The sequence below is a fragment of the Hyperolius riggenbachi genome, chromosome 12, assembly GCF_040937935.1.
Source record: "Hyperolius riggenbachi isolate aHypRig1 chromosome 12, aHypRig1.pri, whole genome shotgun sequence".
Lineage (NCBI taxonomy): Eukaryota > Metazoa > Chordata > Amphibia > Anura > Hyperoliidae > Hyperolius > Hyperolius riggenbachi.
Window position 1 is genome coordinate 106,354,370 of NC_090657.1, and position 18,060 is coordinate 106,372,429.

At 43.2% G+C, this 18,060-nt stretch overlaps 1 protein-coding gene and 1 long non-coding RNA gene across 4 annotated transcripts in view; one reads left to right on the forward strand and one right to left on the reverse strand.

Annotated features, from left to right (window-relative positions):
- COPZ2 (COPI coat complex subunit zeta 2) overlaps positions 1-10,098 on the forward strand; it is a 96,151-nt gene extending 86,053 nt beyond the window's left edge. For 2 of the 3 annotated variants that reach the window (XM_068263989.1, XM_068263987.1), the window contains one exon: positions 3,329-10,098. In XM_068263989.1, coding sequence (XP_068120090.1) covers positions 3,329-3,424 — 96 coding nt within the window. In that variant the 3' untranslated portion in view covers positions 3,425-10,098. The remainder of the gene's footprint in view (positions 1-3,328) is intronic. The other variant, XR_011025383.1, reaches the window with a different exon arrangement.
- LOC137542229 (uncharacterized) overlaps positions 1-12,700 on the reverse strand; it is a 93,830-nt gene extending 81,130 nt beyond the window's left edge. Inside the window, exon 1 of the long non-coding RNA XR_011025384.1 lies at positions 12,568-12,700. This is a non-coding gene — a long non-coding RNA (uncharacterized lncRNA). The remainder of the gene's footprint in view (positions 1-12,567) is intronic.
- Positions 12,701-18,060: the final 5,360 nt, after the last annotated feature.

Here is an 18,060-nt window from a genome sequence, read left to right on the forward strand (position 1 = left end):
TGCATGTACCATTTTAGGGAGTTTTGTAATGGATAGCGGAGATACCGCCGCAACAGCAAGCGGCATGGTGGCTATCTCCGCGTCACAGCCGGCGGTTTCCATCGCACAGTTACATGCTGGTGCTTTGCCTGGTCCTTCTATCGCTCATAGACTAAGGGCTACGCACGCGCGCTCCGAGCGAAAGGACCTTTATGCATCTAGAAGGGGAGTTAGCTGATCACTCGGTCAGCTGACTCCAGCTATGCTCTGGATTGGCTGAGTGACTGGGGCGACGCTATAGAGCGCGTTTAGTATATATAGGACCTGACTGTCAGTTGTTCCGCGTCTGCTGTTGCATATGCTACGTGTTAGCACTCAGACCTAGTCAGATCCCAAAGTGTGCTAGAACCAGCTGGAACTGGAGATCCACACTTAGCCAGATTCTGTTGATAGCTTAAAGTACTAATTGAATTGTATTATTTGTTATGACCTTCTGCTAGTTTGACTATTCTTCTGCTCTCTGATTCGGTACCTTTGCCTATCTGATATAAGTTGCCGACTCTGCCTGAACTACTACTCTGATTTAGCTTCCTGTCTCTGTACCGTATCTGTCCGTGTGTTGCCGAACCTGCTTGTCTGACTTTCCTGCCCTCACCAGAGAGCTTAGTCCTGGTGAGGGACTCTCAGTTTAGTTATCACCTGCTCCTCAGGTAGACAGCTGCAGTATCGTCTGAATCGCCTGCTCCTCAGGTTGATAGCTGCAGTACAGTCTTCATCACCTGCTCCTCAGGTTGCTAGCTGCAGTACAGTCTTAGTCACCTGCTCCTCAGGTTGATAGCTGCAGTACAGTCTTAATCACCTGCTCCTCAGGTTGATAGCTGCAGTACAGTCTTAATCAACTGCTCCTCAGGTGACTAGTTAATACAGCACTGTCGGGATCTCCTGCCCCTCAGGGAATCACCTGCTGCAGTACAGTCTGAATCACTCGCCCCTCGAGTGATCACTCTACATTGTCTCACTTTGTATCACCCGCTCCTCGGGTGAAACTATCACCATTGCTCTCCATTGCTCTGAGTCTCCAGCCTGCTGGGGTACTGAGTACTGTGTTCCTTAGAGATACCCCCTTCTACCAGCCCCTCTGGGATAGTGAGTATCTCCTCCAATATTACTGTTGCACCAAAACACTATCTTACACCTGTGTGTCCTGTGTCTTGCTATACTTGTATTATTGGTGATTCTGCAGATCACCACATAATCAGGTATAACATATGTATTATTGGTGATACTGCAGATCACCAATAATCAGAAAATCTGTGCTTGCTGACACCACTCGTTACAAGTTTTTGCTACAATGGAAGGTTGTGAGAAAGCACGGAAAAGCAGCCGCTTGCTCTCAGAGCAGGGCGGCTGCTTCCGCGTCCTGCATGGCAGCGCGGCGTGGAGGAACCGCCGCATGCCGCATAAACAGCGGTGAACGCGGAGAAGCCGCCGCGTGCAGTGCGGCGGCTTCCTGCGGCAGGCATCAGGGACAGTGCTGGTGTGGCTGGGACTCATAGTCCACCAGGGTTGAGAGTGACGCGCGCGCGCAGAGAGGCAGGCCCTATATGGCAGCCAGAAGAAGGTCAGTTGACTGAGCGGGTCAGCTGACATTTCCATCGATCCTCATTGGTCCAGCAATTAGGGGAGGTACTGGAGAGTCCTTTTGTATATATACTGCTGGCTGTTCACTTGCCCATTGTCTGGCGTTGCGATCATTACGTGGTAGCAAGCAGACCTGAGTCAGATCCGAAAGTGTGCCGGGACCAGCTGGAGCTGTAATCCTACACTTAGCTAGAATTGTTGATAGTTTAAAGTACTAGTTTGATTGTGATTATCTGTTATGACCTTCTGCCTGCCTGACCATTCTCCTGAACTCTGATCCTGTACTTTGTCATTGTGATACTCTGTTGCCGAACCCTGGCTCGTCCTTAGACTCTGCATCTGCCTTCTGATTTTGTACCTCGATATTCTGATACCCTGTTGCCGAACCCTGCTTGTACTTTAGACTTCGCCTCTGCCTTCTGAATCTGTACTTTACCTGTCCGTGTGTTTACAAGCTGGCTTGTCCGACCTCGAGAACCGACCTTACTGTTAGAGGCGGTTCCCAGTCCTGATAGTGACACTCCCACTTGAGTGTCACTCTCGTTCTGTCGTTCCTTCTCTCAGCCTGACTCCTCCCTCTGGGAGAGTCCAGAAGGAATTGGGCAGTACTCCTTACTGCTCTGAGGCCCAGTCCTCTCATTATTACTGTTTGCACCAAACACTCTACTCAGGTGTCCAGAGGTTAGCTAGTATATCGGATTATCGGTGATACTGCAGATCATCTATAATCTGGTATATATCTGTATTCCCGGTGATACTGCAGTTCACCGGTAATCAGATCCTCTCTGTGTTACACCGATCGTTACAAAGGTATAGGAAAAACGCAAAACGCTCACAAAATCGCCTTGTGTGGCGATTGCGTTTGCGCTTTTAAGAATAAATACATTGTATTTATTCTTTTCTGGGGCAAAGAGTTCACTTCCTGACTTGCATCAGGAAGTGAAAAAATAGAATCCCTCTGCAAAAGTGCTTTGAAAAGTGCTGTACACAAAATCGTAGTACGGAGGGGGGAAAAAAGAAATCACTCACAAAATCGTAAAAGGCTGGCGTTTGCGATTTCGATTTTAGATGTGACCAAAGCCTATTGGTATGTGAACTTATTACCACAAGCACAAAGTCTTAAGTGTCTGCTGTATCTCCCAGCTTCCAGTGGAATACAGTCTTTAATCCAACCTACAGCTACGGGTTGATAAAATAAATCTCAGTCACAGTGATGTGTGGTAACCCATGTCAGCCAGCCTGAGAACAGCTTTCTGTCCTCTTCTTGCCATGGTGTACTGCAGACCATTACCCAGTTTATGGTGCACACACTCACACACTACGAATGCTTGATTTTATAGTTAATTCCATCATTTGATTTAATCGACTGAAAATCAAAATGTTTTCATTACGATCCATCTTGTTCACTTCAATCTGTTGTCAAGAGATGTTTATACAAAAAAGGGTTTGATGGAATTGCCAGGTTTTTGCATAGTTTCTGCTTGATGGCTTTCTGAATCATTACTGAAAATAACTGAAATTATCTGAAAAAATGCCATGTATCTGGGTAGCATTACAGTTATCTGCTTCTCTCAGATTCTACTTGGAGAGAGCATAGGTGAAAATCTGCTTCGGTGAATGCATCTCTTATTATGGTCAGCTATGCTTAGCTTTCATTAACACAATGCTATTGCGCTGCTGCAAGTTTAATCATTTCTTTTCATTGCAGACCATCTCAGAACCAGCATTTGGCTTTGTGCTGTTTGATTATATCACAGGAAGCAATGATCAGAGAGAGTCCCAGAGAAGAACAGTGGTGGACTAATACAGAGAAGTCTGGCAGAAAGAGTCATGTGACTTGTCACATGTCTTGTGCATTGTGCGCTACATTTATAAAGCTATCCGCCAGAATAATGCACTGTGTTACCCACAGAGAATGCAGAGAAATGTTTGTTTTTTACACAGAAGCTAATGTCAAAACTACAGGGAAAATGGGTGTGGTGAGTGAAAAACCGCTGCTGTCCGTCAGTTTTTTTCCTGCACGCAAAACTTTCCATTAGATGTGAACGAACTGATTGATTTATACAGGCTGTCATTTCTAATGAGATTTCACACTATGGGAAAACCCAAGCAAAGTACTCAAGTGTGAACTACGCCTTACGGATAACAGTCTCCTTTTAAACATTCTGGTAACGTGACCCAGTGAATTGTTTCTGCAAAATGTTGTGTAAGGCTTGGTTTGCACATAGATCTGCACATTTCCGGTCCGGTCCAGTACTGTCCAGTCAGTTTTGCATCAGTTTTCTCAAACCTCCTACTTTTTTTTAAATGAGAAAGAGGGACACTCTACAGCAGTGTTCCCGAACCCTGTCCTCAAGGCCCACCAACAGTACATGTTTTGCAGAAAACCACAAACATGCACAGGTGAGGTCATTAGTGTCTCAGCAGAGCTGATTAACTACCTCTGTGGATTTCCACAAAACATGCATTGTTGGTGGGCCCTGAGGACAGGGTTGGGGAACACTGCTTTAAAGAACAAGTGACACCCATGCTAACTTAGAAATAAAAAACACATATATACATAGATAAATACCAGTTCTACTTACATAACAGATGTATTGCACTGTCCACGTTATGATTCCTGTGAATTTTATAAAGGTAACGCAGAGAATCCTATTCTAGGCAGTTTCCATCTTTGTTACCTTTGACCTCCTGACATTTCTTCCCCTCACTTTTTTTTCTCCTCTTGCTAATTGTGTATTCGTTACCCGCCTTCCTCCCAGAGCCTTCAGAAACTCCCACTGAGGTCTATACTTGGAAGTGCCGTCAGAGGCATATCTAGAGGGGTACAGACATGGCTTGTGCCATGGGCGCCACAGCACCATGGGGCGCCATGCCTCAGAATCAGACCTCAGATCAGATTAATTGTTATCTGGGGAACGTGGCTACTTAATTTATGAATGTAGGGCTCACTTGGCTTAGTGATAGAAAAGAGGACAGAGAGGAAATAAGACAACATATTTTCCAAAAAGTAACTTTAGCAATATCCTGAGACAAAAAAACAGGTAGCCATGACACATGTACATGAGAAAAGATGCTGTTTTTAGAGGGGGAAGGGCGCAATTTCAATATTTGCCATAGGCTCTATATTACCCAGATACGCCCCTGAGTGCCGTGTCTTATGTCATTAGAAGGAGGAGGAACTAAAGGGAAGAGGAGGAATATATTATAGATAAATATAATAATTATTATAGATAAAAAGACCCCCAGCATGCAACTGTTTGGCAATGGCACGTAAAGGGCCAGTGCTCCTAAGGTATGTGATAACTCCTAACCATAACAGCAGAAAAAGTTTTGAAAGCTTTGAATGCAGGATTAGCATCTTTATCACTTAATACACTCAGACCAGCTGCTGTTGAAATGTGATTTTTATGGTGACAATCCCGCTTTAAGTCACACCTCTGCCACAACTCTAATAACACCGACACCACACCCCTAGTCACACATACCAGTAAAAATTCATAAGCAAATGTCATTTTAGAATTCAAACCACACTAGTCCTGTCTATAATCACTAGCATTTCTTCATATTAACATTTGAAATTAAGAAATATATCAATTTAAAGGATAGGAATAACGTTTAAAGCCAATTAAAGACATTATTTAGTAGGAGAATACATATATTCTCTTAGATCTATACATCAGCCCTGAAAGAGGGACAAATGAGGAAGAAAGAGAGACAGAGGGATTGGGTTCCCAAAGAGAGACTTTCCCCTTTGAAAAAGGGAGAGTTGGGAGCTATGGTTTTCTACCAGTTTTACTTGATGGGAAATGTACACCTTTATGTATGTGCACACCCACAGAAACTAATAAAAAACTTACAGGAGTGAAACGGAAATGTAGAGATTTATGTGTGAACACAGCCATAGAAAGACATGCAAAACTGATGCCTAATGTCAAAAACTGACAAACGGGGCAGGATTGGACAACTTTTATGAGCCTAATCAAGGTGTAGGCCAAATAACTGACTCTTATAGCTATAACTGTCCAAATTCTCCAGTCTACTCTAGGGTTTATGGGACACTGTAATGACAAGCTTATGGCAGCTGTCATACTTATTTAGTTTTTAACAATGACAGTTCTCTTGCAGTCCTGATGATCTCTTTGGCTGCTGTAGATGTATCAAAATTGCAAACCTGAAACAAGAACACACTTGCTCTGTGTCTGTGGCTGAAAGTATTAAAATGATCACCAGGACAGTCAGGCAAATGGCATAGTGTTAGGGAGGGGTCACACTTGTATCTGCAGGAATTGCAGACACTTTCCCTGAAGCGTTTTGTCACACAATTGTGTGTTTTGGAGTGTGTTTTAAAGCGGAATATAACCCTGCATTTCAACTTTGCTCTAAAACATTATTTGCAGTATATTATATGCAACCAGCATAAGGTTACACAGGGCTTTAAAGTTCCTGGAGATTTCTGCAGACGCATCCGAAGCTGAAATAGATACATTTTGTTTACATAAATGTATCTAAGTGTTGAATGTGACTCATCTCTGACTGAGAAGGAGCTTGGAGGACAGCCAAAGAGTGTGTAACATTTCTCAATAGATACATATAACTAGATAGAATTTAACAATCTGAACTTCTGCATATCTCTCCACTGAACTTTAAACCTCTGTGTTTAACCCTTCCAATGCTGATCTAGTAAAACAAAAAATGCTTTTTGCATATAATATGCTGTAAGTAATATTTTACAGCAAAGTTGAAATGCAGGGTTATATTCTGCTTTAAAGAGAATCTGTATTGTTAAAATCGCACAAAAGTAAACATACCAGTGCGTTAGGGGACATCTCCTATTACCCTCTGTCACAATTTCGCCGCTCCCCGCCGCATTAAAAGTGGTTAAAAACAGTTTTAAAAAGTTTGTTTATAAACAAACAAAATGGCCACCAAAACAGGAAGTAGGTTGATGTACAGTATGTCCACACATAGAAAATACATCCATACACAAGCAGGCTGTATACACCCTTCCTTTTGAATCTCAAGAGATCATTTGTGTGTTTCTTTCCCCCTGCAGCTATCTTCCACTGAAGTGTCAGGCTGTTTCTTCCTGCAGAGTGCAGACAGCTCTGCCTGTATGTAACTCCTCAGTATGTGAAAGCCCAGCCAGCTCAGAGGAGGATTTAACCAGCTTGTAAAAGATAAGAGAGAAGAGAGAAGCTGCCCTAATCTAAATAACTCACAGGCAGTGTGCAGAGAGGGGCGAGATGCATCACAGAACCACAACACTGAAGAACTTGGCAGCCTTCCAGACACAGGCTGACAAGTCTGACAAGAGAGAGATAAGTTGATTTATTACAGAGATGGTGATAGTAGAACGTGCTGCAGTAAGTCAGAGGACATTAGAATAGCTTTTGGAACTTGTAGGATGATAAAAAACAGGATGCAATTTTTGTTACGGAGTCTCTTTAAGACATGTGTGTTCTTACAGTGGCCATTGATTGCAATGAGAAAACGTATGTGTTGTGCGGAAAACCAGTGCAGGTTTTATTATTATTATTTTTTTTAACACAATGTGGAATCACAGAGGCCTTCTGAAAACATTTGCATGCGTTTTTTTTAACTGCGCCAAATGATGCAGATTTTCCCATGTGTGACCCCTGTCTAAAAGTGAAAAAAAGGCACCCTTTCACATCCCACTTACTACAGTGTCCCTTTAAAGAAAACCTGAACTGAAAATTAAAAGTGAAATAAACATACATAAGTCATACTTACCTCCCATGTAGTCTACTCCTCAATCTCTTTCTCCTTTCCCACGTCCTGTTTGTCCGCTGTGATCAAGGGAATTCTCTGTCCTCCATTTTGAAAATGGTCATTACCCCATAACAGCTTTCTGGTCAGCACACTGTTAAACTGTCATATCGCCCACTTGAGCCATAGGAAAACATAGACATTACTTGGCACATCAGTTGTCCTCTCAGCTATAACTGACAGCAACTGATAAATAACTGACAGCAACTGATATATTTCAATTCTGGCAAAATGTTGTCAGAACTCGAAGCGATCACTGTCAGAAGAAAATGGTGAGCTTCTGAGAGGAGCAAGGTAACTATGTAATGTCCATTTGAAGTTACCTCATGTGTTTATTTTAAATAATTTTACTCAGTACAGGTTATCTTTAAGGGTGAAGCAGTTAAGTTGGTGTCGGCACCACCATAGACTGCAATATAAATTATCAACTATATGGTGCCGGGTGTTTGATTTTGTCATGAGTATCGGAAAAGTGTTTGGCTACTGTAGCTGAACACACATTTGGCACCAACTATAGTATAGTTGAGTTCTGCTACAATGTAGCAGAACCTCCATTTGGCACAGGTGATCGCTTACGCATATTGATAGTAAGGTTAGTGTTAGGCTTAGAGGTAGGAAGGTTAGTGTTAGGCGTAGGGGTCAAAGAGTTAGTCATGAGAGGATAGGATACAGGGAAGACTCCCCCATAAGGAGATGGACTAGTCCAAAACCTGTTGGCTCCATCACATTATAACTGCTTGCATTTTTCGCTGTAGTGGTCATTTAAATGTAGCTCACCAAGAAGGAACCGGCTCTGAGCAGAGTGCACTAATCAGTAATGGATTGTGCGCTGAGTGAGCAAGAAAACACCACAATGTATAAACCACCCAATGCCTAAGCACTAGTAGGGGGGAGAATATCAGCCCCAAAATAGCACAACGATCGAAGTCAAGTGTCTGCAAAAATTAAAGTGCACCCATTGACGATAAATTTGTTAATAGAAACATATGCTAGCTTAGCAATGGTGATCAGAAATCAACAAAAAAAAAGAAACAGGTCCTTAAAGATACAGGGACCATATGATATTGATTACTGAAAAATCTCAAATAAAGCACCAAAATAGAAAAGGTAAACAATACGTATGGAAAAAACTCCATCGAAAAAGAGCATCAGATCCCTCTAAAAAATACAATGAGTAGCGAGAATACAAAAATTAGAAAATTACCTTTGACCACAGTAAATACAATCATACTATCAATTAAAATAATTTTAAAAATTAAAATCTGGAAATAATAATAATAACAAAGAAATAAGCTAATAAAAAGACACGGAAGATAAAATAAGAAAAAAGAAAAAAAAAGAGAACGAAATTACGTATAGATCAATGCAGCTACTAAATCCCAAAATTCAGATCAGATTCCGTATTGAGCCTATCACCCTCCATAGTTCCCAGTTTTCTAATCCAGAAAGCTTCCTTTGCCAAAGATGAGGACAAGCATGTGTGACTTGTGTATGTGTTCTCAGCATATCTATTAGCTGCAGTAAATCTGGAAGTTCAGAGGCCACTGTTATTATCCTGAATATACTCTGGGCTCAGACAACTGATCCTTTCTGAAGATATGCCAAAAATGCAGATATACCACCCACAAAATGTTGCCAAAGGAAAATACATAGAACAGTGTTTCCTAAACCTGTGCTCAAGTGGCTCCAGCACTGCACGATTTGCAGATAACCTCATAAAGAAACACTGAGTTATTGGTTTCAGGAGTGTACTATGGATACTAACATGAATCTACAGGTGCCCACTATTGTATAATCTTACCACTGCTATATAGAATGAGGAACCAGCTTAAGTATCCATTCAAATTATATTCACTCAGTTTACCTTTTACTACATAGATTTGATAACTTTGTACAGTCAAGATTGTATCATTAGTGGGTACCTCAAAACACAAGCTTGTTGCAATAATAATAGTATTTGACCTGTTAGCGGAGATTGTTGTGAAGACGAAACAGTCAGCACCACGGAATATGTTGGTGCTTTAGAAATCAATAATAATAATAACATGAGACAATCATAGAAAATAAGCCGTTTGGCTGAGAGCTAGTGACTCTAATAAAAAGAAACACTATCACTGAGAGAATTTACTTTGCAAATGCCACAAACCAAACCCACTACTGGGAAGCTATGATGGAAGTATGCAGAAAGAGTGCCTTATATATTTGTATTAGAAGCATAATATATAATTTAAAGCAGAACTCCAGTCATAATTTTTGGTTGGAGGACTGGCACACCATTGATACATTTGTTTTGCTGTCTGCATTTACTTCCTGTTACTTGTGAAATAACAGGAAGTAAGTGAATATTTACATTGACCAGGCAGACATCAGGCATTGTCACTGTGTAGCCTTTGTAAGGTGTGTATTGCTGAAATGAGAAATCTCCACAAAAGGGACATTTTTAACCATTCTGCACTTTATTCAAGCAAACGTAACATATGGATGGAGTCCTCCTTTAATTTTGTGAGATGTCTATTTATTCCAATCACTCATTTAAATAATGTCTCTTTAGTTCTAACATTTTATTATGGTTTTATATATTATGCTATTTTATGCCACACAGCAGGCTTGCATCTGGATTTTGTTTAACTGTAAGTGTTATACGATAATAATTTCCAACTTTAATTAAATGGCTACAGTGACTGCTAACCTTAGTGTTGTGCTATCATTTGTTCTCATACACAAACATTTGTACAACTACACTTCTCCAAAAGGTAACCCACATTTTAGTTAAACATGAACACAACTGAATACATGGTTGCTAAACAGTTTATGTGACATACTTAAATTCTAAGGTTTTGATGATTTATAATTATAATATGAAAATGCTACTCAGCTCACTGTCCTGAAAACATAAAAACCTATGCACAGGCCCTCTTTTACCGCACAGGAGCCTATAGGCACAAATGTCCTGGCATCTTAGACTTCACCCTCCATGAACCTACAGTAAGAAACCCCCATCAAACTGCACCACAAGTGTGCTGGCTGTCCCAGCTGTGACTTCTCCCTTACTTCCCTGGCCCCGTCATAGGTAGCTACAGGAGCCCCTTTATATTGCAGATACTTCTGGCTACCTAATACTAAGTAACTAGAGGTGCCCTCAAGTATTAGGTACCTCTAGGAACATCCCTATTAAGTAGCTAGAGGTACCCTAAGTATGAAGAAGATAAAGCTGACCCTTGACTGAAGGGAGATCTGGTCAGTGAAATGCTGAGAGCTGGGTGAGTAACCTCTCATTTACACTCTCATCAGGACTCTGCATAGGGAAGGAGGGTGGGAGGCACTCGAGCAGGGGACTGAGCCGCTTCTCCATCATCAGGCACCTGTAGGCACATGCCTACAATGCCTTATGGTATATTCAACCCTGCCTATGCGTCTTGCTTTTTGGACACATGGAATTCATAACCTGCAAATACAACACCATACAATGTTTCTTCATCTTGAACATAAAAAGATATCCAGTTCTCTGGATATTTCATGACTAGGTTAAATGAAAATATTTACCTACATTATACGGACAAGTACTGCACTAAACTGGGGAATGGTTCATCTTGTCAACTTACTGGCCCTTATTAAGTGGGATATATTGCACTCTTCTTAACCCTCTGGGCGATACAATTATATCGCCCAGGAGGTGGCGCAGCACTATTTTTTAAAATTTTTTATTTTTTAAATCATGTAGCGAGCCCAGGGCTCGCTACATGATAGCCGCAGCGCAGCGGCATCCCCCCACCCACTCCGATCGCCTTCGGCGATCAAAGTAAGCAGGAAATCCCGTTCTGAACGGGATTTCCTGCTGGGCTTCCCCGGTCGCCATGGCGACGGGGCGGGATGACGTCACTGACGTCATGGACGTCGTGACGTCGGAGGGAGTCCAGATCCACCCCTCAGCGCTGCCTGGCACTGATTGGCCAGGCTGCGCAAGGGGTCGGGGAGGGGGGGGGACTGCACGGCACGGCGGCGGAGCGGCGGCGATCGGAAGTTACACGCAGCTAGCAAAGTGCTAGCTGCGTGTAAAAAAAAAAATTATGCAAATCGGCCCACCAGGGCCTGAGAAATCCTCCTGCGCGATATACCCCGAGCTCAGCTCGGGATTATCGCTCAGGAGGTTAATAAAAGTAAAAGAAGCAATCCCCCTCAACTAATGTCTAAACTTATACACTTGAGTTTCCCAGCAGATTCAATCATTAAGATCTTAATGTGCCAGAGACTGATGCCACGAATGTGGTGAGTCAAAACTATGGATTGCGCAGGCTGGAAAAATCTCGCTTAAAAGAGGGCGGACAGGTGCGTGGCTGTAGATATAGGGACGATCGACAAATGTCCCCTCAGGTCTCACCCCGATCTAAAATGTGCTCCCCCAGGCCTCTAGTGCAGAGTGCACACTCACCTGTCCGCTTCCTCCTGTCCCGGCAGCATGTATGTGGTAACATAACCAAGCAGGCGACTCCACATGCTGAAATCTATTGAACATCTGTGTACAGTGTGTGGCAGTAATAGATTTCTCTCTGATCCGAGAGGGCCGAATCTGATGGCCACCTTGAGAAGGGGCAGCCACCTCTGTACCCCACAGCATCTCCTGGGGTCAAAGCCCAACAACTACGATCCAGTATAATGTATAAGCAGCTGTATGAGGTTAAAGGATAGATTACTATCTGCTAGCTTTAAGAAGTGCTTCGGCCTGAAACATTGGTCTGTCTCTGTGCTCTTCTAGTATTCAGATATCCTGTGATTTAACTACAATAAAAGAGGGTTTTTATTACGTGTGTGGTGCTGAATGCTATGGTAGATGTTGGAAAAGAAGTCAAATTATAAATGCAAGTACATTTGCTTTATTGGTCAGAACTACATTTTAAATTATTCTATGCACAGTTAAATATGAATACACTGACATTTTAATCAGACCCCACCAACAGGAAGCTCTATTGGTGGGGAGAAAATTACTTGTGTGCAGAGTTGTGCGGCCCTGCAGCTAGGCCTTAAAGCTGCAGTGGCCAATTAAGCCAAAAATGGCCTGGTCACTAGGGGAGTTTAACACTGCAGTCCTCAAGAGGTTAAAAAGAACAACAACAAATGTTCTTGCGATTGGCAGGTAAAATGTATGCTGTGTGTATTTACCTTAAGTAAATGGATCATTACTCCAGGCAGGCTGACTGCCTTGATGCATGTGGTCACCAGTCCACAACCACCAGGGTCCAGAACAGAAGGGCAAAACCTGGATCTTCTGATGGGGCTCAGTTCAGTATACGCAGTGCCACTTCCGTGCAGAGTGCCGGAGCGGCGGTGCCAGCAGCTGCTGAGGACCCGAATGGACAGCAGCAGGTGAGTAATTTGTGAAACGTACACAGTGATCTGCCTAGTGAGAACAGACACTGTGTGTACTCAAAGGCATTCAGTGATTCCATCGGCATCCACTTCATCCGGACAATCCAGAAAAAAGTCGTACAGGATCCATGTTTGCATTCCACTCGTCGGAACAGACCCTATCCATACAGGCTGATGTGAACAGAAGCTACTGCTTTGCAAATAGCAAATGTTTCTTGGTACAGTGTGAACCCAGCGAGATGCCACATATTGGACATACAAGACTACCTGTATTGTTGTGGGTTTACTTTAGACTAATACACACAAATAATGATCTGCACTAACTTCTTGTTGTCTTGGGTTCTAGCCAGCACTATTTGTTTGCAGGTGGACAGTCTCTGCCTGCCATAAGTCAGTATTTGTGAGGGCTGGAACCCACGAGAGCGATTTTTTTAGCGTTTAGGGAGCAATTCAAAACGCTAGCGATTTCCCTAAACACTCAGCTAATGTTAATGGATGGGCCAAATTCCACTCGAGCGATTGCGATTAGTAAAATCGCAAACGTAAGACATGCAGCATTTTTGAGCATTAGTGCTTTGCGTTAGCGTTTCTGCAATGTAAAGTATATCAGAGGCAAACGCAGGATTTTTAAGGGGGGGGATTCCTGAAAGGTCCAGAAGCACTTATGTCCCAGAGTGCTTCCGAATACAGGTGGCTCCATACTGCCCATACCTCCCAACATTTTAAATCTAAGAATCGGGACACTTAGGCCACACCCCTAACCCCCCCCCATCACACTCCTAACACCCCCCCCCCCCCCATCACACCTACCATAAAAAAAAAATAGAATTTTTTTTTTCAATTAATAATACCCCCTAATAATTTTTAATACATATGTCTCCCCCATATATGATGATGAGGAGGAGGAGGGTGTCCGTGGGGGGGTGGGTGAGGGTGTCCATGGGTGGATGGGTGGCTGAGGAGGAGGGTGCCAATGCAAGAAAAAAATGATCGAGGCGCCAGCCGCGGGTAAATGGGATGCGGGACGCGTGCATCCCATCACTACCTCCCTCCCTCCCTTGGAATCTGCCCCCCCCCCCCGGTGTCTCCACCCTGTTTGCAGAGTGCGCAGCTAAGCGGAGCGGGCTGTCAGCTTACTGGTATCCATGGACGCGTACCACCATCTGGCTTCCTGCTTCCTGTGACGTCACAGGAAGCAGATTGAAGCCAGTTATCGGTACGTGTCCATGGATACCGGTAAGCTGACAGCCCGCTCCGCTTAGCTGCGCACTCTGCAAATTGGGGGGAGACACAGGGGGGGTTAGATTCCAAGGGAGGGAGGGAGGTGGTAATGGGATGCACGCGTCCCGCATCCCATTTACCCGCGGCTGGCGCCTTGATCATTTTTTTCCCACCCTCACTACCCACTGCTGCCCGGGACTTGGGGGCTCATACCATGACAGCGGGAGAGCCCCCCAAAATCGTGACAGTCCCGACGAGATGGGGGGACGGTTGGGCCCTATGATACTGCCCATGCACAAAACTGCGCTGGCGTATTATGGAGCTGCCTATCTTTGGAAGTACTCAAGGACATAAGTGTTTCTGAGGGCTTCTGGAAGCAGCAAATTTGAACAGGGGACAGCACTGGAACAACTCCCTGAGAGAGGAACGGGAGATAGACTTAGTTTGGACAATTCAGTGGAATATGTCACATGTCACATAGCGCAAGCAATACCCATATGATGCAGGGATATATGCATCTGCGGAAAATGGCGGCGCTATATAAATACTAAATAATAATAATTTGCCTCACCAGGATTGCACTTTTATTTAGCTTTCCTGTATGACAAGAAGACACAGCCAGCCAGCACTAGGGGAAGAGGGAAACAAAGGTGAATGAGGGAGGGCTGGTGCACACCAAGAGGGCTTCTGAGCATTTTTCAAATCAACATTGATTTGAAAAGCGCTTGGCTAATGTTACCCTATGTGGGTGTTCCCACAGCAGCGTTGTGATTTTTTCAAAATCGCAGGTATACCGCATGTAGCATTTTTTTGAGTGATTCATTCAGAAATTGCTCTGAAAATCGCACTCACTAATTGCTAGCGATTGCTATTGTGATTTTGGCGTGCACTAGCCCAGAGAGAAGAGGAGTGGAGAGAAATTGAGAATAGCCTGAGATGGAGCATTATCTGTATTGCAGTCCCACATCACACAGAGGCTACTTGCCTGTAATAGGTCTCATGTCCCTGCTGGTCTCTCACACAAGTCAGAAAGCAGCCCTCCTGGAGTCTAGGGACTGTCAAAAAATGTTCACCTTGTTTAACAAGATGCAGTCATTATAACATAGGGGAGAGACAGATTTTTGCCCACGGACCCTCCAGGCAAGCTCTGCATCATGCTGTGTATATATACCAGCTTGCCTGCCCTTTAATTGCAGTTTTATCAGCTTGCCTAGTGTTTAGCATTGCCTTACAACAAAAAACCTGAATACACCAGACACCAGCCCTAAATCACTGAATGAAAGGGGGCCTGGGGGGAGATTGCCCCCCAGGTGGAGTGGAGAGACTGAGATAGAGCAGATAGCATATCTGTATTGCAGTCCCACATCACACAGAGGCTACTTGCATGTACTGTGTCTCCTGTCCCTGCCAGCCAAATCCAAAAAAGCTTTATTGGCAGGACCAAATACATTTAGCATTGCCATAGCAGCCCTCCTGGAGTTTAGGGACTGTCAAAAATGTTTCAACCTGTGACATACCTTATGTAGCTGTCTACATGCAGTCTTTACAATAGGGAAAGAGCTGAGTTTTTCCCACAGACCCTGCAGGCAAGCCTCTGTATATTTACCAGCTTGTCTGCTTCAGCGATTTCAGGATTTTTTTTTTAAAGGTACAGGAGTCTCAGGGGGTGTTCCATACATCCAGAACCCCCGTCTGGATACGCCAGTGTATATTAACGCTGTCGTGATTGCTCATAGATCACTATACAGAGCGATTTTGCTAGCGTTTCTCAAATTACTGCACACTGTAAAAAAATTAAAATTAATTGAAAGGACCAATCAGAATTAAAAACGCTAATCGCTACACAATCGCTGGCAAAACGCTTACACTTTTTAAAATCGCTACCAAAATCGCCAGAAAACACCAGAAAACGCTCATGAAATCGCTTACAAAATGCTCATTAAAAACGTTAACGGTTTCGATTAGCGATAGCGCTTTGTAGTGGGTTCCAGGCCTAGGGCTCGTTCACACTACAAGAGCTTTTCTAAGTGCTTTGTGATTTTAAAAGCTCTTGCTAATGTTATCCTATGTGTGTGTTCTCACTTGAGCGATGTGATTTTGTCAAAATCCCCCATAGCATTGCATTAGCGAGGGCTTTTAAAATCTCTAGCATTTTAAAAGTTCTTGTAGTGTGAATCAGGTCTAATAGTGTGGGCCACAATCTCTGTAAATGGCAGCAGTTACAATGTGTGTAACATGGCAGTGGTTATGTCAAATATTTTTATTTGTTTTTTAAATTCAGAATGTTGTTAATGGCAAGGCCTGGGTATGGCTATAAAGGCAATTGCTGGAAAGTATTCCATTTTCATTAAATAAACTAACTAAAATAACATCAGGTACATTTCAAAGTCTAATAATGTATTTTAAATGAATATACACAGATGATTGATTTATTATTAATATTATTATGACCGTCATTATTGTAGCTACTTCGGGACCTCTCTATTTTATATTGTAATATGAAGAGGTTTGATGCATTAATACCTTGATGAGCCAAATTCTTTCATTTAAGTAAGCCTGCAGCATCATCTACTGTCTGACATGTGAACTGCATATTAATACAATAAAATTACACATAGAATCTGCAAATACGTTCAACAATAGTATCTGGGAAGACGCAATGTTTCTCAGATATCTAATGCAGTTTTCTTTTGCCATGTGCAGTCATTATGGCATCAAACGAGGGAAAAGAAAAACAAAAAAGGACACCTAAATGGACTGATTGCTACAGATGACTGTACCAGCATAACCAAATACACTAAAGCAGTGGTTACCAAACTTTTAGGCACCCTTGATGGCTTTGAAATTTTTTCAAGGTACCCCTCAGCAAAAACAACTACCGAAATCCCGTTATGATCCTTATCAGGCGATGACCCACTCCAAGTAGCTAGTGATGCTTATTAGGTACCACGATTCCTCTTATGTTCAACTTCAACCATGGTTGCAGGGACTAAAGGTTAACTAGCTGGTAATGCAGCCACATTGTATATCAATGCGCGGTTGCATTATCTGATGGTATTACATAAAGGATGGGGATGCATGCCGAGGCACCCCTGAATGGTGCCCAAGGCGCACCAGGGTGCCACGGCACCCAGTTTGAGAACCTGCACTAAAGGGTTCTTTCACACTAACATGTTGTGTTGTGACTGACAATATAATCACATAGTATATGTGATGCAATGATATTGTAATGGAATGTTCAGTACCATGCAATGTGTATGCTTATAATTACAGTGAAGCATACTTTTTATGTACTGTATGCTTTACTATATGTATCACATTGCAGGGGCAAGGTGCAACTTTTCCCCTTCCATTATGTTGCAATCCTGTTTTTACAGGATGTGCAACACAACCCCCCAGTATGAAACTAGCCTAAGGGCCTACTCAGACAGCCATTTCAATAAAGTATGGAGTATTTTGAAGCACAATAAAGCAGTGTGAAGTTCTGTTGAAAAAGCTTGCAATAGTACTTACCATATAATTCACAAAAAGCCATTAAAAATACCAGACATTAAAAGGCTGCATCTAATAAAAGCATTTAAAAAAACGTTTGCAAGTGCTCAAACACAAAAATGTCAATGCTTGATTTATGCCAATGGACCATCCTGTCACTTAGTAAGGATTCACCATGCAGAGCCACGTGACCCTACACTGGTTAGTGACTGTTAAATAAGTCATTAAAATAATTTTTAAAAAGCCAGGCTTTTTATCTGCCTCTCTCTCTCTCTCCTCTTATGGGCAGCCGGCGGGGACATGCGTGTCCCCAAGAGTCGTTCGTCGCACCAGGAAAGCAGAGCGGGGAGGCTGCAGACATTGCTTCTGCCAGCACCCTCTCTGCAAGAACGGCAGGATTCCCCTGCCACGACGAACGACTCGTGTCCCCGCCGGCTGCCCATAGGAGAGCGGGAGAGGCGGGGGGAGGAGAGAGAGGCGGGGGGGGGGGGGGGGGGGCGAAGAAGAAGGGGAGAGAGGCAGAGAAAAAGCCAGCGGCGTGAATTGTTACATTGCCGCCAGCTTAATTGCATT